At 39.2% G+C, this 21,473-nt stretch overlaps 1 protein-coding gene across 3 annotated transcripts in view; it reads left to right on the forward strand.

Moving 5' to 3' along the window:
* The window catches only part of LOC132178371 (protein NO VEIN-like), a 48,491-nt gene that overhangs the window by 23,426 nt on the left and 3,592 nt on the right, over positions 1 to 21,473 (forward strand). For 2 of the 3 annotated variants that reach the window (XM_088515404.1, XM_088515406.1), the window contains exons 6-11: positions 146 to 1,923; positions 2,601 to 2,813; positions 4,495 to 6,762; positions 8,351 to 8,463; positions 13,892 to 14,294; positions 14,378 to 14,695. In XM_088515404.1, the coding sequence (XP_088371530.1) occupies positions 146 to 1,923; positions 2,601 to 2,813; positions 4,495 to 6,762; positions 8,351 to 8,463; positions 13,892 to 14,294; positions 14,378 to 14,695 (5,093 nt within the window). The remainder of the gene's footprint in view (positions 1 to 145; positions 1,924 to 2,600; positions 2,814 to 4,494; positions 6,763 to 8,350; positions 8,464 to 13,891; positions 14,295 to 14,377; positions 14,696 to 21,473) is intronic. The other variant, XM_088515405.1, reaches the window with a different exon arrangement.

Below are 21,473 nucleotides of genomic sequence, written 5' to 3' on the forward strand. Positions count from 1 at the left end.
ATTTGGCTTCTGGGAATGATTTGTTGTTATATACTTGCAGTGAATTTGGGCAGCTTCTGTTTTTTGAGTTTCCCTCCCTCATTTGACTATCATTTCAATATTTTCCCCCTATTAACTTTTATACCTTGTTATGATGTGTAATTAGATGTCACAGGTGTTTCTGTTGAAGACATTTTCAGGAAAGTAGCACTGTATTTTGAGCTTGACTATGAAGTCATGGCTTATGGTAAATCACTTCTAGAAAGGACAATTATGCTCTTAAGGAAGCTTAATGATTGTGAGTTTTGGTTGGTGGAGCAATTTTGCGTCAAGACATTCAAGTCCCTTGGTTATGGGGAGTTTTTAATGTTCCTAGAAAAACATGCCTCTTTGCTACCTGATGAGATATACAACTTCTTAACAGGTGACATATATGAAAAATCCCCTTTGGAGGTTTGCATGCTCCAGTATCAGTTGATTGTTTTAGTGTCACAAGCTTTGAATGGATTATGGGACAATGAAACAATGACAAAGCAGATGATTTCTTCACTGCTTATGAGGCAATTCCCTTTGATCAGTTTCAAAATTTCAGAAAATGGTTCCATGGCAGATTTTCTAGATATTGTGGGGAATCATAAGAACAATGTAACTTCTAAAGGTGTGCTATTTTCTGTCACATTATTTGAAATGTATCCAGTTGAAGGCTCATCAGCCCATGATGAAAATGATTTATTGGAAACCACCAATGTGAGAATTGACCTCAGCCAGAAAGCAGTACCCCTTAAATCCGTTACATCCAAGGATGCAATTGAAGTCTTACTTAGGGCACCGCTGATGTCAGATTTAAACTTTTGGGCACACTGGGACCTCATATTTGCTCCCTCACTTGGTCCTTTTGTACCATGGTTGTTGAGTGAAGTCAACACAAAAGAGTTATTGTGTTTGGTGACTAAAGATGGAAAGGTCATGCGCATAGATCATTCAGCTACTGTGGATTCATTCTTGGAAGCTGCACTTCAAGGATCCCCTTTCCGAACAGCACTGCAGCTGTTATCTCTATTCTCGTTAGTTGGGGGAGAAAAATATGTTCCCTTGTCCCTTTTAAAATGTCATATGCGCCATGCATTTGAAGTTATTATGAAGAATTCTCTGGAGAATATGGAAGTAAATGACAGCCAGAACTCTCTCATGCAAGGAAACAGTACACAGAAAATGGTTGATGAAGTTGCTACTAGTAATTTGAGTAGTGAGTTACACATTAACTTTTGCAAAATGATTAATGTTGTGCCTTTTGTGTCAAGGTTTGTCCTTGATTGTCTTGGCTATTTACCCAGAGAGTTTCATGGTTTTGCTGCTGATGTTTTGCTTTCTGGAATGCGTGCTCTCATCAAAGATGCTGCTTCTGCCATTTTGTGTGAATGCAATCAAACAGAGCAGCGTCTCATGCTTCATGAAGTAGGATTGTCTCTTGGTATTGTGGAGTGGATTGATGATTACCATTCATTTTGTTCCAGTGATCCTACTGAGCTGTTTGCATCTGCAACTTTATGCTTGAAAGCTACTGGGCCTGAGATTAGCATAGGCTCAAAGAATATGCAAGATGCATTGGGTGAGTCTTCCATTTCTGAAGCAAATATGAGCGTATCTGTTGTGAAAGATGGGCATAATGAAGAGAGTACTGGAGTTTGTCGGTCAATTGATGGGTTAAATGTTTTTGATGATAGAATTGGCAGTGGTCACACGCCTTGCTTGTCTGAACTTGATGAAGAGAAGAATGCAGCCCTGGTCATTGAATCTATCAGGCAGGATGAATTTGGTTTGGATCCAAGTCTTTCTAGCACTGAAAGTAGCATGTTAAAGAAGCAGCATGCTCGGCTGGGGAGAGCACTTCATTGTCTTTCACAAGAGTTATATTCTCAAGATTCACATTTTCTTCTTGAGCTGGTAATTGTATTGTCTCTTTCAATGTGCTTACTACAACTATACACATGACTAACATGATGAAGCATATAAGTTTGTAGAGTTGATTTTCTACACGTCTTATATTCTGTTAAGATTTTCCTTTTATATTTTTAAATATTGCTGGTTTAATATATGGTTGCCATGTAGTTGCTAGAAGTTCTTCATGGTGCTGAATGTTGGTTGAAAGATGAACTTCCATAATATAGATAAGAGTTATCCTCCAAACTGGATTAAACAGATTGTTGATCTACAATTTATAAGCCTTAGCATCATGGTGAAAAATAAGAGAGAAATGTAACTACGTTATTGATCCTGAAATGGGCCTGATTTGTAATCTACTTCTAGGTTCGAATTGTGAGTTATAGTTTTAGGATTTTACATTCTCACAAATGCATTTTGCGAAAGGCAGAGAGTGACAGAAGAAGATAATAGTGCCCTTATTTGTTGTACTTGGGAAATAGGATCTAGTTTATAGTTTTACTTCTTGTCATCCATATCATTCTTTCTTGGTTAGTACATCCTGAATTAATAGAATCTTTATATGTTCAACTTTATAAACGAATTTGGTTATTGGTTTGAAGTTCACAATAGGCTGCTGAGAAGTCTCTGATTTTTTTTTCCTCAATAAATCAATCAATTTATTGTTCATTTTGCTTCAGGTTCAAAATGCTGATGATAATATTTATCCAAAAAATGTGGAACCGACTCTAACATTCATTCTTCGAGAGTCAGGTATTATTGTTCTAAACAATGAGCGAGGCTTCTCTGCTCAAAACATCAGAGCACTTTGTGATGTTGGAAATTCAACAAAGAAAGGATCTAATGCTGGATATATCGGGAAGAAAGGCATCGGCTTCAAATCAGTATTCCGGGTAATGTTTGAAGAAACACTGTTAACATCATTCTTTAGTTTTTCTTTTTCTTTTTTTTTTTCAAATGCTATCTTTTTTTTAGAAGTAATAAGCAGTAATGTTTGAAGAAAATGGGCCAGTATGGTAAAGTTTTGAAAAGCATTTTGGGTTTTGAGTTGAAAAGGTTAAAGTTGTAAATTAATTTGGTGGGAGCCACATTTAAGAAAAGTTGAAAATTGGTTTGGTAAAGTTTTGAAGAGTGTTTTGTAAAAATTAAAAATTAAGAAATATTTTTATAAAATAAAAGAAAAAGTTAAAATATTCCACCACGGTGATGGTGGTGATCTGGTGGATTTGGCGGCCATCCATCTGGCCACCACCACACGGTGCCGACAGCAGAAAGACCCTTTTTTTTAGTTTTAACATTTTTATGAAAATTGTTCTGTTTTAGTTTTTGAGAAGTATTTTGGGTGTTGAGAAGAGTTTGGTAGTTTGAGCAGCATCTAAAAATCCGTTTGGTTAACTGGTTTTTTAGAAGAGTTTTCAATGTTTGAGAAGTGAAAATAGCTTTGTAAAAGTTTTCCAAACAAGTTATCAACATTCTTTGCTTTTTTTGTTTTCTTTTTTGTAAAAAAAAAAAAAATTATGTACTTTTTTTTTTTTTTTTATAAGTATTAAGCAATCTATAGATATAATGAAAGAGGGCGTCACCCATGTATTGAGGTTACAAGATATCATTCTTTGTTTTCTTTTCTTTGGTGTCTATCTCAACGAGTTTAAGTTTCTTGTTTTATTTTGGTTTGGTTGATTTCCTTTTTTCCCCTTAAATGAGGTCTAGGAGGGAGTAATTAAACTTAACCGAACTCAACTAAGAGATCATAAAATATGTTTGAAAGGTACAGAAAGCTTTGGTTGCTTGTCTGTTTGCTGTTCCAAGTGCACAATCTAGACCTCATTTTATTGTTCAAAATTCGCTGAAATATATCCTTATATAATTTGAGTGCTAGTCTTCTTTGTTTAAACACATAGCACTAATTTTCTTATCAATCTTCTTCTTCTTTTTTCTTTTCTTGCCTTTGAATGAGTCTTCCTGGTTAAGCTCTGGCATTTAAAATGGTTTTTGATATGGCTCAAGGTTATGATTCTGTAACTCCAATAATGAACACTAACAATCGCAAAAAGTTCAGAAGCAGATTATTTAATCTAGTGTTGAGGCTCATCTTCAATTTAGTCAATCACCTTTTTGACTATATTCATCTTTCATATGCACTCCAAAGCTCTATTGTGGCTGCCGGGTGTTCTACCCAAGGTTGTTAAAATGTAATTGATGTAAAGAATTTAAACATTTGATTAGTATTATTAAAGTAGGTGTTTAAAGAACCATGTACCATAAAGAGTATCGGCATATTTAGAATAGCACTCAACTGTTTTTGATTATTAATAAATGAGTCAAAGCTATGTTTTAAAGCACTCTACTTCTTCTAGAAAATTGACATTGAAGTGGAAAAAGTTGAGAGACGCAGCCTAGAGGCTGAATGTGGTTCCCACACTTGGCAACCTGAGTTACTTTCTGACTGTGAATTGTATTTTTATATGGATTTTCATAGAAATGAGAGTGGTGAGGTACTTTTTTGTTTATCAAATTGATGGTTATACAATATAAATGAACCGCTTTCATGAATGTGGGGTGACGTATCTGCAGGTCACTGATGCTCCTGAGATTCATTCTAATGGGTTTCATATCAAATTTGATATCAGTGAGGGTCAGATTGGTTTTGTTTTGCCAACAATAGTACCTCCATGTGACATTGACTTGTTTAGTAGGCTGGCATCTAGTGACACTTATCAATTGGATGATAAATGCTGGAACACTTGCATTGTCCTTCCTTTCAGATATAGATTATCGGACAAAACTGTCATGAAGAGCATTATGACTATGTTTTCAGATCTTCACCCGTATTTGTTGCTTTTTCTTCACCGGCTTAAGTGTATTAAGTTCAGAAACTTACTCGATGATTCTCTCATTGTGATGCAAAAAGAAATCATGGGGGATGGCATTGTTAGGGTTTCACATGGAAAAGAGAAAATGACATGGTTTGTAGCATCTCAAAAGTTGCAGGCAGAAAACATTCTTCGTGATGTGCAAACAACAGAAATTTCTATAGCATTTACATTGCAGGAATCAGTTGATGGGGATTATGTTCCACTTCTAGACCAACAGCCTGTTTTTGCATTTCTTCCTCTAAGAACTTATGGGCTAAAATTTATTCTCCAAGGTGATTTTGTTCTTCCTTCATCTAGAGAGGAAGTTGATGGAAATAGTCCCTGGAACCAGTGGTTATTGTCTGAGTTTCCTGGTATGTTTGTTGGTGTGGAGAGATCCTTCTGCGCTCTCAAGTGTTTTAGAGAGAATCCAGGAAAAGCTGTGTCAACTTATATGAGTTTTGTTCCACTTGTTGGGGAAGTTCATGGTTTCTTTTCCTGTCTTCCCCGGTTGATCATTTCTAAATTACGTATGTCAAACTGCTTACTCCTGGAAGGAGGAAATGACAATTGGGTTCCTCCATGCAAGGTTCTAAGAGGGTGGAATGAACAGGCTCGCGTTCTTCTTCCTGATGATTTACTTTGTGAGCATCTTGGACTTGGATTCCTTGATAAAAATATAAAAATGTCTGATTCATTATCAAGGGCACTAGGCCTTGAGGAGTATGGACCCAAAATTCTACTTAAATTTATATCCTCTTTAAGTCATGTGGAAAATGGCATCAAATCAATGGGCCTGAGTTGGTTGTCTTCTTGGCTAAATGCAATATATACAATGTCATCCCATTCTTCTGGACAAATTTTCTTAAACTCTGATACAGAAATGCATCTCATAGAGAACCTTCAAAAAATATCGTGTATTCCCCTTTCAGATGGTACATACAGCTCAGTGGATGAAGGTATAATCTGGTTACACTCTGATGCGATAAGCACTGGGTTTGATGTTGAGCGTCAACTTGAAGCTTTCCCAAATTTATTTATTGAACTCCGGACTGTAAATCTGGCCCTCTTCTCTGCATCAACTGTTGGTAGCTCATGCCTGGACATGAGTTTGGTAGACAACATAACCAAGATTCTTCATAGAATTGGCGTCCAGAAGTTGTCTGCCCACAAAATTGTGAAGGCGCACATCATGCCAGCTGTAACTGCTGGTAGAAATACAAATAGGGACAAGAATTTGATGACAGAGTATCTTTGCTTTGTAATGCTTCACCTACAGTCTAGCTGCCCTGATTGTCGTCTTGAACGGGAGTATGTAATCTCTGAATTACGAAATAAAGCTTTCATTTTAACAAATCATGGCTTTAAACAACCTGTTAAGGTGCCAATTCATTTCAGTAAAGCATATGGAAATCCAGTCGATGTAAATAAGTTGATCAGTATTGTAGATGTGAAATGGCATGAGGTTGACACCACTTATTTGAGGCATCCAGTCACTGAATCACTCTCATGTGGACTGACAAAATGGAGGGAATTTTTCCAGGAAATAGGTGTCGTGGATTTTGTGCAAATACATCCAGTTCATAAGACTGTTGCTGATATATCTCCTACCATTTTTAGGAATCTAATGCAGGAAAGAGATCTGATTTCCCCTGAATCAATTGTCAAAGATTGGGAATCCCATGAATTTGTGCATTTAATATCCCTATTATCCAAAAATGGCATGCGGCAAAGTTGTATATACCTGTTGGAGGTTTTTGATACACTATGGGATGGTTGTTTTAGTGATAAAGCTACAGGTTACTGCAACCCTAAAACTGGTGAAGATAGCAAACCCTTCAAGTCTTCATTTATGAGCAGCATTTGTGATGTCCAGTGGGTAGTATCTAGCATGGACGATGAGCTTCACTATCCCAAAGATTTATTTTATGATTGTGATGCAGTACGCTCTATTCTTGGTGCTTCTGCTCCATATGCTGTTCCGAAGGTTAGTATGATATACTGGTGTTCTCTTTTGCACTTTTTATTATATTTTTAGTTTTTCTAATATTTCTTCAATTCTGTTGAGAGAGAGTGAGAGATGCTCCCCAGAGCAAGAGCTATCTGCTTTATAAGGCTGCCAATCTTGGAATGTGGAAGGCTTTATCTTTATAGCAAACTTTTTTTTTTTTAAAGTAATGCTGTATATATCAAAAAGCGTAAGACGCTCCTAAGTACATTGGAAGTATACATAGGAAAACCAAAGCTAGCCCACAAAATCCCCATAAGAGAGCCCTGAAACCCAAAAAAAACCCTAAGCCCGCAAAACGGACCCCTAAAACCCCAAATAAACCCTAAACCCACACAATAGTCCTAAACCTGCAAAGCTATCCTGCCTTTACCCCGACTAGAGCCACTATCTCTAGCCTCAAAATTAATGGAGCATTCCAAATTTTTTAGCTCTCTTTTACCCTTAGTTTTTGAAGCAGAAACCCCATCTTCACGATACTGATCCTCTTAGTCTTAGTAGCAAACTTTAATTGGTGTGCATCCCATTCTAGTTCTTTGTGTACAAGAACAAAGTGAGAGTCCATCAGGGTTGCTCCTTTTGTGTTTGAACATGCCTACATGCATATCTACGTGTGTGTTGTGTGAATGCTCTAACATGGAACAAAATATACATGCCCATCCCTAACAATGTATGGGTTGCAAGCCAAATCCAACTTAAATGGTATGTGTCCCTCAAATGATATATGGCATAAGCTTTCTATTTATAATAATGCTTACCCAGAATTGTTTCCTCTTTTTTTTATTCTATTTTTGGGTGGGGAATCTTGCTTTGATCCTGGCCAAACCCATAGATGTTGGTAAGAGTCTTGCTCATATGTAGAGGATGAGATGCTGAGTTTCTTTGCTTTCATTCATCACAGTATCAGACTTTAAGCTTATGCAACAGGTGGTGTGATTAGGAATGTACAGAAAAGTCTGCAGTTCAGAGCTGACAGAGATGTGAATCTGGCTAATGGCTCTTTTTAGATGCTTGTCATTGAAGGCATATATACAGTCTTTGCCTGCTGGAAATTGACAGGTTGGTGCAGTGGGTGACTGACATGGATCAGAAATGGGGTCTATGCCATTTTGGGTTTGGTTTTGCCAGCTCCATTGCAACGTGTCCCAGATGTTTAACTATTTAATAAATGTGACAGAAATTGATGTTTAAAAATTTGTTAATGCTATATATAGGTTAATATATGTATACACACGTAAAATCTTTAAAATCATCTTTCATTTGTTTTGACATGATTTATTGCCTAACATGACGTTAGATGTGCCGCTTGACAAGCTATAAGATAACATGGTATTAGTCTGTTTTTCTCTGTTTAGAATGCATTACTTTGCCTGAAGCAGCAAAAAGTACAGTTAAGTTGTTTTTGTTGTATTGCCCACTGGCTATATTTGAGTGTATATTTATATACCTTAATGGAGTTATAACTTCAGCTGTATGAAACTGCTGTATCTCCCTATATGATGGGAGCACTTAGCGACATAGATTTCTACAAGTTCTTTATTGTGCTATATTTTTCTTATTGAAACAGGTGAGCAGTGGAAAGTTAGTCGGTGATATTGGGTTTAAGATTAAAGTTACCATTGATGACATTTTGGAAACTCTGAACATATGGAGGAGATCTAAGACGCCTTTCAAGGCCAGGTATTGCTGCATCTCATTCACCAAGTTAGATCTTCAACTTTTGCTAACTGAAAGATCATTTTGCTGTTAGTAACTTTTCTTTCCTGTTGGCCGTAGAAACCAATCTAATGCTATCTTTTATTTTACTACATAGGATCTTAATCTGTGATTTCTGTGTGCTGTTTAATTGAATTCTTCATTCATAATTTGCAGTATTTTCTCTTTTCACATAAAAATCCATATGTAGTTTTGCTATTGCTTTTCGCTTCAAGAAAAGTATGTATCGAGTTTATCAGTATGTTGGCTCTTTGTTCTGTTTTGAGCATGTTAGTGGTGTAAGTGTCCCACATCTAAATGTATATTGCACCATCTATAAGTTTTGTCTTATAATGTCTTTCTTTTACTTATAGATGGTTAAAGAATAGTGTAACATTTTCTATATAGGATTATCATGCCATGATGCCAATGTTAGTGTGTTTCTCAGAGCTACAAATCAAACTGATATCAATGCTTCGACCACATCTGGTGTTCCTGTAGTATCGTATTAGAACATGTTATACTTGATATTACTTTTCTAGTAATAGTATGCTATTCTCTTTGAAAATGGATGTTGCAGTATTCACCTGAATTGGTTTTTGGTTGTTCGCCACACATCAACAAATGGATGTTTCAGTATTCAACAATTCCAGCTCCCTAAAAGTTGTGCCTTTAACTACAGCCCTCAGATCTCCCCCTAATCATTTGAGATGTTGATTCAATCTCTATTCACTTAACCTTTTAGGCCACCTCCTTTTTCATTTTGTCTTAACCCTAAATGCCCTTTTCTCTCACCTCTTCTTCTCCCTCATTTAAAACCCTAATTCTGCTCCTCTAAAACCCTAGATTTTCTCCCCCTAGTTGGCCTCTACGATCACTTCCCTACAATTTTCCTTTTTGGCCCCTTTCCCTTCGCTTCTCTGCAACTTCCATGGCCGAAGGCCACCATGCAACAGTTACAAGGTTTTTATTTAGTTTGTGTCTTTATCTATCGAGTGTGTATGCAACCTTTGGTAATTCTTGTTTTTTTGGGTCCCATCGTGCTCCCTAATCTTTTTGTTGTTTGGTTGATGAGTGATAATTCTTACACTTTTATTTTCCCCTTTCCACAAAAAAATTCTTTGATTTTAGGGAAAGTATAAATTTAATCCCCAAGTAATTGTGCTGTTTCAATTTAAACTCTGGGTTTCTAAATCTGACTTTTAAATCCTTATGGGTCATTTGGTAAAGTTTTGAGAAGTGTTTTGGGTTTTCAATTTTGAAAAAAAAAAAGAAAGTAATATTTGAGAATTGGTTTGGTTGGGGCCACATTTGAGAAAAGCGGAAAATTGGTGTGGTCAAATTTTGGAAGTGTTTGTAAAAATTAAAAAGTTGAGAAATATTTTTAAAAATAAAAAAATTTAGAAAGTGTTGCACCACAATGGCGGTGCCGCCACCATGGTGGTGTTCCGACAGCCACCGTGGGGCCACCACACTTTCTTTCTTTTTTTAATTTTTAAATGTGTTTTATTTTTTTTTTAAAATGTTTTGGATTTTGAGAAGAGTTTTGTAGTTTCTTTTAAAAAGTGTGTTAGTGGTGGGGACCACGTCTTAAAATTCATTTGATAAACCAATTTTGAGAAGAGTTTTCAACGTTTGAGTAGTGACGGCGCTTGAGAGGTTTACGAAATATGGCCCAAGTTTTTCGTATTTTTCATTTCGTTCATTCTATCCAAAATTGTCTAAAATTGCTTACATGGCATTAACGTGGTTAATGCCACATAAGCAATTTTGCTGCCTCGTGTAAAAAATAATAATTAATTAACTAAAGAAAGAAATTTAAAAATATTAAAATAAAAAAAAAAAAAAAAAAAAAAAAAAAAAGAGAGATAAAAATGAATGGCATGGATGGCGTGGCCACCACTACACCCTTGCAAGGGAGGATGGCCACCCTAGAAGGGGGTGGCTCGTGCGGCCACCCCCCAGTAGAGGGGTGGCTCACACAACCAACCCAACAAAGGAGGTGCCCCCCCCTTGTGGGTGGCTCCATGATGCAAGAGGCAAAGCATGAAATATTTGTTCACCTAATTTTATTTAAATCCTATTAATTGATAGAGTTATTTTTATTTAATTTTCAAGAGTCAAGGGTATTTTGTAATCCAATAAATACATGTTGCCATAGATTATTTTAGAGTTCAATAAATGGGTGTTGCCCTAAATTATGTTAGGTAAGTCAATAAGTGTGTTGTCCTAGGGTTTAGTTGTGAATCTATTTAAGTAAGATTGTATTCCAATGGAGGTAGATTTGATGGAATAAAACAAATGAAGAATTGATTCTTCTCTCTCCTTCTCTTCCCCCTCTCCTCTCTCTTTCTCTTCCTCACAGCTTCTTCTGTCTTTCTCTCTCTTCTCCCCCTCTTTCTCTTCCCTTAGCTTCTCTCTCTCTCTCTTCTTTCTGTCTCGCTCTTTAACTTCTTTCTCCTCTCTTTGCCCTAATTTAACAGTGTAGTTTTGTGATTATTAGTTGTCCTACATCAAATTTGGTATCATAGCCTAAGCCAATTGTTTCCTATAATATTTGTGCGATCCACGACCGTGCTACCCCAACTAAGCCAACACCATGACCACCACCATTCCAACACAGCCATTGTCTACCATCTCAAGCCTCTTTACTGCCAGCCAAATCAAACCCTAAAACCCACGAACTTCTAGGTCCCCAAGCCTGCCACCGTTAAAAAACAATTCTCAAACAACCTCAACCCGTCGATCTCAACAACCCATATCAACATCTCGTTCTTTCCACGCCCTAAATAGCCAATTGACAACCATCGCACCACCACCCAAACACTCAAAGAACTCACATTAGGTTCCCTTTATCCACACGCCCAAGCACCCTAAGCCAAACACACACTACCCGCCCCAACACGTTTTCACCACCCCCAATCTACCCCATTGTCACTCTGCCATGCAAACTATCTCCTCCCTTTAGACAAATCTCCATTCAACCATTCACCCTTACTCATCAGTTGTTGCCACTGTTTGCTTAAAACCCATTCGCGCCGAGCCATCGCACGAGCCTCCACTGCACTCAGTGAGCCCCACAGTAGGTGATGCCAACCAACTTCAACCCACGGCCCATTGTGCCGCAAATCCATGAACCATCGTGCCGTAAACCAACAAGCCACTGCACCGCGCTGTAAAGAGCTATTTTTCGTTCCTTGTATTGATGCCCCACTGTGCCGCCAACATCTATCTAGCACCTTTACCAATCTTTGTACCACCGCCACACCCAGGTTACATTTGCAATCTCGCTACTGCCACAACCCCTTTCGAAACTATGACCACAAGTCGTTGCCAGCTACACCGACTGCTCCACACGCCAATCCACACCTCTATTCTCACTATCGTTAGAAACAGAGGTGCCAAGTTGTTTCGTGAAGGTGTTGGTCGCTGGGTCACACACAAGATAAGATATAGAAGAGCCAACAAAGCATAGAGAATATGTTTTTGACTCTTGTTGTTTCGGTCCTTTTCAAGACTTGAAGGTTGGGATCGGATCCAAGACTTTTGAGCATATGTTTTCAACCTTTCAGCATTTCAGAACTCAACTCCAACCAGGGGAGCATGATGCAAGGCGAAGCACGGAATATTGGTCCACCTAATTTTATTTAGGTCCTATTGATTGATGGAGTTATTATTATCTCACTTTTAAGAGTCAAGGGTGTTTTGTCATTCAATAAATGGATGTTTCCCTAGATTATTTTGGGTAATTCAATAAATGGGTGTTGCCCCAAGTTATTTTTGGTAAGTCAATAAATGGGTGGTGCCCTTATATTTAGTCTGGAGCCTATTAAGTATGATTTGTGTTCCAATGGAGGTAGATTTGATGGAATGGAAAAAATGAAGAATTGATTCTTTTCTCTCCTTCTCTTCCCCCTCTCCTCTCTTTCTTTTCCTCATAGCTTCTTCTCTCTCTCCCCCCTTAGATTCTTTCTCTTCCTTTTGTTTCCCTCTTTAACTTCCTTCTCTTTTTCTTTTTCATTTCTCTCCCTCTTAGGCGCTCTCTTTTTATACCGCCCGTGTAAATGGGTTGCGCCCCTTTGCGCCTTTTCTTTATAATACATTTACTTATCAAAAAAAAAAACTTCCTTCTCCTCTCATTGCCTTAATTTCTTAGTGTATTTATGTGATTACTAATTGTCCTACATCACTTCGCCACCCCTCACCATTTGGGGTTTTTTTTGTTTTTTTTTTCAAATTCTAACTTTTTTTAATAAAATAAAAAATTAATTTTTGAAGTGAGGTGGCAAAACTAATTATATGGCATTAACGGAGTTAGTTCCACTTAAGCAATTTTTAGACGAAATGAGCGAAATGAAAAATGCAAAAAACTTGAGGATTTAAAAGTCGGATTTAGAAACTGAAGGACTAAATTAAAATAACGCGATTACTCTGGGAGTAAATTTATATTTACCCTTGATTTTATAAGGGGGAATAATTTTTGTACTTGTCAAGATTTCTTATGTACTTTCTAAAATTTCTTTTGATACTATAAGTTTTGTTGTGTGTGCAAGCAAGCCTGTGTCGTGTCTTCTTGTGTATGTGTCAGCTCACAGAGTGAAGGTTGGATGGAAATTCCTTGCGTGGCAATTTTGCTAGCTTATAATTCAGATGATTTCTTGAACATGTATTTGCTGATAATTTGACAAGCTTTTATTGTTGATCTATTTCTCATTGAGGTGCTTTTTATCTATTTTGACTTTCCAGAAGCAGAAGTTTTTTTATGCTTTTGCTCATACCATCATCTTTTCTTTTCTTTTTCCTTTTTCCTTTTTCCTGGTCCCGTGGCAATGATTACTTATCTTACTGTGGAACTCTTTTCAATATTTTGGCACTTTTGTGTTATGTTTGTTATCCATTTATTATTAGTCTAGACTAGACTTCTGAATCTTTTGACCGACTAATTTATAGTCTGTTTAGAATTGCGTTAGGGAGCTTAAAAGTACTTTTTGTACCTAAAAAGTTGTGCCAAACAAAAAGCTGTAATGTTTGGTAAAAAAATTCAAACAAAGTTCTTTGACTTTTTTCACTCTAAAAAGGGTCCAAACACACTTTCAAGAAAAACTTAAAATTAAGCTTTTTTCTAAAAAGCTCTTCTTGACTTTAAAAGCTTTATTCCCCAACACAATCTCAAACATGCTCTTAATCTTTCTAGTCCAATGTGTATGAAGTATCTCACTATGTTCTCATCTGGAGTTAATTGCCTTGAGGTGAAACCTGCAGAGTTTGACTCTGCAACTCTGTAGTGTACATTATCCATGATAGATGCAGTCAGAACTTATATATTTTGGATATATGAATAGATCGTGGTATAAGGTGTGCCTAACATGTCACCTGCTCGTTTTAATGGGACCCAACTTTCTTTACATGCCAGCATATCACAAATGTCACAATTGTACACATTCATTTGGAATGAAATGGCTACTTCAAAGCAGAAAATCACAGAGGAGTTACATTCAGGACCTTTTATATTTGTTCCATATGCGTCTGGCTCTGGGCTTGATGATGTGGTTGTTGGTATATTCTTATCTCCTGAAGAAGTCTGTTGGCATGATTCAACTGGTTCTCTGGACCAAATGAAGGAGATTCATCCTCAGTGCAGTTTGACAGATGTGGCCCATCACCTCTTAAGTAAGATGCTGAGCAATATTTATCCAGGCCTTCGTGACTTTTTCATTGATGGCTGCGAAGTACACGAGGCCCCTCCTCTCCATAGCTATCTACAGATTTTGCTGCAATTATCTTCTGTTGCTTTGCCTTCTCAAGAAGCTAATGTAGTAAGTAATCAAATTTGAAGCAAAAACGCACTTGCAATAATTGTTTGTTTCAGTACAACCTGAGTGGTCCTTTCATATCTCAGGTTTTCCAAGTTTTTCTCAAGTGGAGTGATGGACTGAAATCTGGACTCCTGAGCCCTGAAGATGCCATCTACTTGAAAGAATGTCTTATGAAATTGGAATTTACGGTGCTTCCAACTGAACAGGATAAGTGGGTTTCCCTGCACCATTCGTTGGGCATTGTGTGCTGGTGTGATGATTGGAAGTTAAGGGATCAATTTGAGCATTTTGATCAGATTAGTTTTCTGTACTTTGGTGAACTTAGTGATGATGAAAAAGAGATACTTCAAACAAGAGTGTCCGTCCTCATGCAAACCTTGGGGATTCCTGCACTCTCAGAGGTAAGATCTCTCTCTCTCTCTCTCTCTCTCTCTCTCTGTGCTGCTGCGGCTGCTGCTGTGAGTTTTCGATGTTTTGAACTGTTCACATTAACTCATCCAGTAGGCCAGGCTATATGTCTGATTTATCAACATGTTGACCCCGAGTAGCCTCCTAAACATTGTTGCTACAAATGATTGGGATTTCAACTTGAGCTTATCCAAAAAAAAGGCTGGAATGATTTTATTTAAACTTTTTTGACAGTCAGATGTTAAAAAAGACGCTGCATCTACGTCATTCAGATGTTTTAGTGGTTTTATCAAAACTTTTTCCTAGTTCCAAATTAGATGTATAATCTTAGGGGAAAATACATGCTACCCCCCAAATTACCACCATTTTGACACTTAAATCACAAAACTTTAAAAAGTGACATTTAACCTTAAAAATACCACCCCGTTACAATTTAGGCCATCCTTTGGTAATTGAAGCTAAAATAGACATAAAAGTGGTCACGTGTGCCACCTATGACTATTTTTGAATTTTCTTCCCAAAATGCCCATAAAAATCATTTAAAAAATAAACAAAAATGAAAATAATTAATTAATTAATTAATTAATTTAAAAAAATAAAAATAAAAATAAATACAAAATACAAAATAAAAAAGAAGAAGAAGCTAGGCCACCCCCAAAAACAAACCACCCTAGAGGGGTGGTTCAGCTAACGTTAGTTTTTCTTTTCTCTTTTTTCTTTTTTTTTTTTAATAATTTCAATCTGGGGTGATTCCCCCACCCCACCCCCCTTGTATTTTGGGGGTGGCCTTAGTTTTTTTTTTTTCAGTTTTTTTAATAAATTTAAGGGTATTTTGTAAAGTTAAATGCAAAAAAAGTTACATGTGACCCACATGAGGGATTTTCTTTCTATTTTAACGCCAATTACTAAAGGAGGGGTTTGGTTGTAATGAGGTGGTAGTTGGAGGGGGTGAAGTGTCGCTCTTTAAAATTTAGTATCTAAGTGCCAAACGGTTGGTAGTTTGGGATGTTCTTAAAACATTGTAATCCAACTTTTATGCATGTATTATACAGAACTACAGTTATTTGGTGCAGTATGAGGTACCTTGCTAACTTCTGATCTATTTCATTTTGGGTTTACCTTACATGCTCGGTTCCTCAATGTTATTGTTATGGTCCATTTACTGCATACAGTTTTTCTAATTATTGATTCATCCCTTTTAAGGTACTAGATATTATTGCCTATGCTATGATTCTCACCTTTTTTTTTCTTTTTTCTTTTTTTCTTTTTCTATAAGAAAATAGCATGAGTACCATCACATTTGGACATAGTATTTGTTTAAAAATGATTGGCTTGTATTGAAGTATTGATTAAATGAGTAAATGTACATCTTTTTATCAATTTAAGTTTTTTGGATAAGTAGTGATTTTTTTTTTTTTTTGATAAGTAAATATGATATAAAAGAGCGCAGAGGGGCGCAACCCATATACACGGGAAGTATACAAGAGAGCGCCTAAGAGGGAGAAAAATGAACAAGAAAATCAGAGAAGCTAATTCCTATAGGAGCTAGCCAAGCGGCCGTCCAGGAATACAAAGTAAAGAAGAAAAAATGAGTCAATTCCTCTATAGTCCTAGTGGAGTTTTCAAAGCATCTAGCATTCCTTTCATTCCAAATACACCACATAAGACACAAAGGGATCATCTTCCACACTACCGCGCTTCGAGAACTTCCTCCCGACCACCAACATTCGAACAAGCCCCTCACCTTGCAAGGCATGACCCAAAACAGCCCAAACCGATCAAAAATAGTATGCCAAAGAACACTTGCAATCTCGCAATGGAGAAGAAGATGATCAACCGACTCTCCATTCTTCTTGCACATACAACACCATTCCACTACCACTATGTTCCTCTTCCGCAGGGTGTCATGAGTCAAAATTTTGCCTAAGGCCGCGGTCCACCCGAAAAAAGCCACTCGCAATGGCAACTTTGTCCGCCAAATGCTCTTCCAAGGAAACAATTCATGATCACATTTGGACAAGGCCTTGAAGAGGGACTTAACCTCGAAATTGCCTTTCTTAGACGAAGACCATCGAATACAATCCATAGAACCTAAGGATATCTTGTACGAATACAACCGGTCAAAAAAGGAGGAAATCAAATCCATCTCCCAATCCTGAACCGACCTCACAAAAATGACATTCCATTCGACAACCCCATTCCTCCAAATAAAGTTATCCTTCACCCAAGCTTCTTTATGTCTGGCTATGCTGTACAAAGACGGGAAAACATGCTTCAAAGAGGAGTCCCCACACCATATATCATGCCAAAAACGAACTTTTGAACCCACCCCCACCTCATAATGAATACCTTTGGCAAAAAAATTCCAACCTTGCCTAATGTGCTTCCATAAACCCACACCATGGGAACCCGAAACCTCCTTTGTGCACCAACCACCCTCCTGATCTTCATATTTAGCTTTGATAACCTTATACCATAGAGCCTCACTCTCATTAGCATATCTCCAAAGCCATTTACCCAGAAGCGCTTGATTAAAATGATGCAACTTACGAATGCCAAGCCCACCATACCGAAGGGGATGACAGACTTGATCCCAATTTACAAGATGTAGCTTATGCTCTTCTCCCATCCCTCCCCATAGGAAGTCTCTTTGTACTTTCTCAAGTCTTTTAGCTACACTTATAGGAATTGGAAACAGAGACAAAAAGTAAGTCGGAAGATTAGAGAGCGTACTCTTAATGAGAGTTAAACGGCCTCCTTTAGAGAGATACATTCTCTTCCAACCTGCCATCTGACGCTCCATTTTTTCGATCACATCATTCCACATAACCTTATCCTTATGCCCCGCCCCAAGAGGGAGACCCAAATACTTCATCGGCAAGTCGGCAACACTACACCCAAGAATATTAGCTAAAACCCCTATGTTCTCCACCTCACCAATAGCCACAATTTTAGATTTACCAAGATTCACTCTCAAACCCGACACAGCTTCAAAACATAGAAGAATGAGACGCACATACCGGATTTGCTCGATAGAATCTTCACAGAAAATCAATGTGTCATCAGCAAATAAAGAGTGAGAAACCACTAACTCCGATAACCCCCTATTTCCCACCGAGAAACCAGTCAAAAAGCCTTGGTCAACCGACACATTCACCATCTTACTCAAGGCCTCCATAACCAGCACAAAAAGTAACGGAGAAAGGGGATCCCCTTGCCGAATTCCCCTTGAGCTATTAAAGAAGCCTTCTGGAGAACCATTCACAAGAATGGAAAATCTTACCGAAGTAATACACCACTCCATCCACGCCCTCCACCTCTCACCAAACCCACACCTACGCAGCAAATACAACACAAAGTCCCAATTCACATGATCGTAGGCCTTCTCCAAATCTAATTTGCAAAGAACACCGGGCACCCCTGACTTCATGCGACTATCCACACTTTCATTTGCAATAAGGACAGAATCTAGGATTTGGCGGCCCCCAATAAAAGCATTTTGAGAGTATGATATGATCTTACCCAACACAGTTCTCATCCTGATAGCAAGAACCTTAGAAACATTTTGTACACCCCTCCCACCAAACTAATAGGCCGAAAATCCTTCATCTCCACCGCATCTGCCTTTTTTGGGATCAAGGAAATAAAAGTTGCATTCAAGCTCCTCACCAATTGCCGTCTACGATGGAACTCGGCAAAAACCGCCATGACATCATGTTTGACAACACCCCAGCAGGCTTGAAAAAAAGCCATGGAGAAACCATCTGGACCCGGAGCCTTATCACCATCCATGCCTTTAACCACCTCCCAAACTTCCTTTTCCTCAAAATCTCTTTCCAACCACCTATTATCCTCCTCATCTATGGACAAAAAAGGCTGGTTGTCCATTCTAGGTCGCCACGTGCTTTGTTCCGTGTATAAGCTTTGATAATAACTCACAATGTGAGCTTTTACCTCAGCTGGATCATCGGAAAGAACACCATTAATACGCAACTCTTCCACACTATTGTACCTGCGGTGAGAGTTTGCCATCTTGTGAAAGAAACGAGTATTGCGGTCCCCCTCCTTGAGCCACAGAGTTCTCGATTTTTGACGCCAATGGATTTCTTCACAAAGCAAGGTGTTCTCCAATTCTTTCACCATATCCACCTTTCGGACCTTTTCCTCTTGTGCTAACCCTCTTTCCTCTGCCAAATCATCCAACTCCTGAATACCTCCCAATAGCTCCTTTTTCTTTCTCCCAATGTCCCCAAACTCCTCCTCATTCCACTTTTTCAAATCCAATTTGAGAGATTTCAATTTTTTTGCAAGCACAAAACTAGGTAAACCCTCAAATGAATAAGTTCCCCACAAGGAGCTAACCTTATCAACAAAGCCTTCAGCTTTAAGCCACATATTTTGAAATTTAAAGCTCTTATTACCTCCACAAGGGGCCCCACAATCCAATAATAAAGGGAAGTGATCGGATATCAAGCGCTGAAGTCTTCTTTGTGACACTGCAGGGTAATGATCTTCCCAATCCGAGGAAATCAAGAAACGGTCAATTCTAGACCAGCTCTCATTTTCTTGATTATTAGACCACGTAAATTGACCCCCCATCAAGGGCATGTCCACCAAATTGTTCTCTGAGATGAAATCCGAGAAATCCATCATGCCAGTAGAATAGTAAGAAACACTGGAGCGCTCACTAGGGAACCGAACGATATTAAAATCCCCTCCAAAGCACCAAGGAACCTCCCACACATTCATCAAACCAGCCAACTCTTCCCAAAGAGCCCTTCTCTCCCCATCCTCATTCGGACCATAAACCCCCCCAAAAGCCCACTCCCAATTATCCTCCACATTTTGAAAAGAGCAAGCCAAGGAGAAATGCCCCACATACTCCTCCTTACACTCCACCACCCTCCTATCCCACATCAATAACATCCCCCCCGACAAACCATTCGACCCTTTAAACTTCCATCCTACATGTTGGCCTCCCCAAAGACTATGAACCACCTCTCGGGAAATATCCTCCATCTTCGTCTCAATCAAACATACTACATCTACTTTCCACTCTTTCAATAAACCCCTAATACGCAACCTTTTTTTGAGGGCATTCAACCCTCTCACATTCCATGCTACGATATTAAGCTTCATGATCCACCAACGTGCCCCTCTCACCATCCTTGAGCTCCTTTAATCCTGTTGGGGCTGGAACATAGGCAAAGAGGCCTCCCAAATCAGCACCACCCTGAATCCTAGAAGCTTCAATAGAGTTGAACAACAGCTCCAACTCCCCTGTCTTCCCTTCATCTGAAATACCAATTTTAGGGCAGAAATTAAGGCAATTTTTAACTACCCAACTTGAAGGCATCAAACCTGGCCCTAACTCCTCCAGCCCAACAGAATCTGAAATACTTTCCTCTTCCAAGCTATAGCTAGTCCCTAAAGGCTCCATTGCCGGCATACATTTCACTCCATTTTTTCCCCCAAATAATTGCGGACTCGTACTGCTTGCCTCCCCCCGACAGAATTCCTGGGAACAGCTCCCCTCTACTTTCCCTTTATTCCGACCATAGGGTATCTCCACACAGAGCTGATCACTACCCACACCCGTACTTGCCCCCCCCCTCTCTTGTCTCCACAATACACATCGGCATGTTCTGAGTGTTTTCCCGCCGGAATTGCATCTCCGGCATCCTCTGGGCTGAAACCTGGTTCGACCCCAGTCTCCCTTGCCCCTGCCCATACGTCACAACTCTTTCCCCAGCTTCTCTGGCATTCTCTGGACAGATTCCGGTCTCCAGCATACATATCGGCGAGCTCTGGGCATTTTCCGGCGAAAACTGCGTCTCCGGCACCCTCTGTATTGATTCCGGCCTCGACCCCAGAAGCCCTTTCCCCTGCCCCTGCGTCCCAACACTTTCCCCAGCTTCTCCGGCACCCTCTGGACAGGTTCCGGTCTCCACCAAACATATCGGCGAGCTCTGGGCATTTTCCGGCGAAACTTGCGTCTCCGGCACCCTCTGGGTTGATTCCGGCCTCGACCCCAGAAGCCCTTTCCCTTGCCCAGAAAGCGCAAACGTGCCTATCGACACATCATTCCATGTTTTCTGCCCAAAAAGCCTTCTCCTATAAGTCAACAAGCCCTTTCCCTTTCCGGTAGACTGACCCTGCACCGGCGAGTTGGAGACTCTGTTGCTTGGGTTCTCACCGACCATAAACCCCACGCCATCCCGAGCAGAGGTGCCGGCAACCTCTGTAAAGATACCCCTCTCCGCTGATCCAGCCCTTCCACCCACCGGTAGAAGCTTCTCGGCCATCAACGACGAGTTCTCCAATTGAACCACGTGAGGTCTGAGCTCCAACGATTTCTTCTCAAACTCCTCCCTGAGTGCCACCTCAGCTGAGAGACATAAATTCAGTCCCTCTCTACTGGAGCAGCCCACTCCTGATCCCAGCAGTCCTTTGGGCTTAAAAACAACTCTTTTTTTCACCTTCATCTTGCTATTGGGCTTTGAGCTCAGCCCACACTTTACCTTTTCTTTCCAAACTAAATTTTGCTGGCCTACACCTTTCTTATCTCCCTGCCCAAGCCCACTGCCCTCCAGCTGCTTGAGTACTCTATCAAGTTTAAGCAATCCCACGTCACATTCTCGTTTCAGACAACTCAAAGTCTCCCTGACGTTGAGGAGCTCGAGATGTACAGCAGAGTAGGTCTGCCCAGCATGGTTCACCACTCCCTCCCGTCCCTTCAATTGCCCAGAGGCTGACGTCAATACCTTCTGC

The sequence above is a fragment of the Corylus avellana genome, chromosome 4 (genome assembly GCF_965113065.1).
Source record: "Corylus avellana chromosome 4, dhCorAvel1.hap1.2, whole genome shotgun sequence".
Taxonomy (NCBI): Eukaryota; Viridiplantae; Streptophyta; class Magnoliopsida; order Fagales; family Betulaceae; genus Corylus; species Corylus avellana.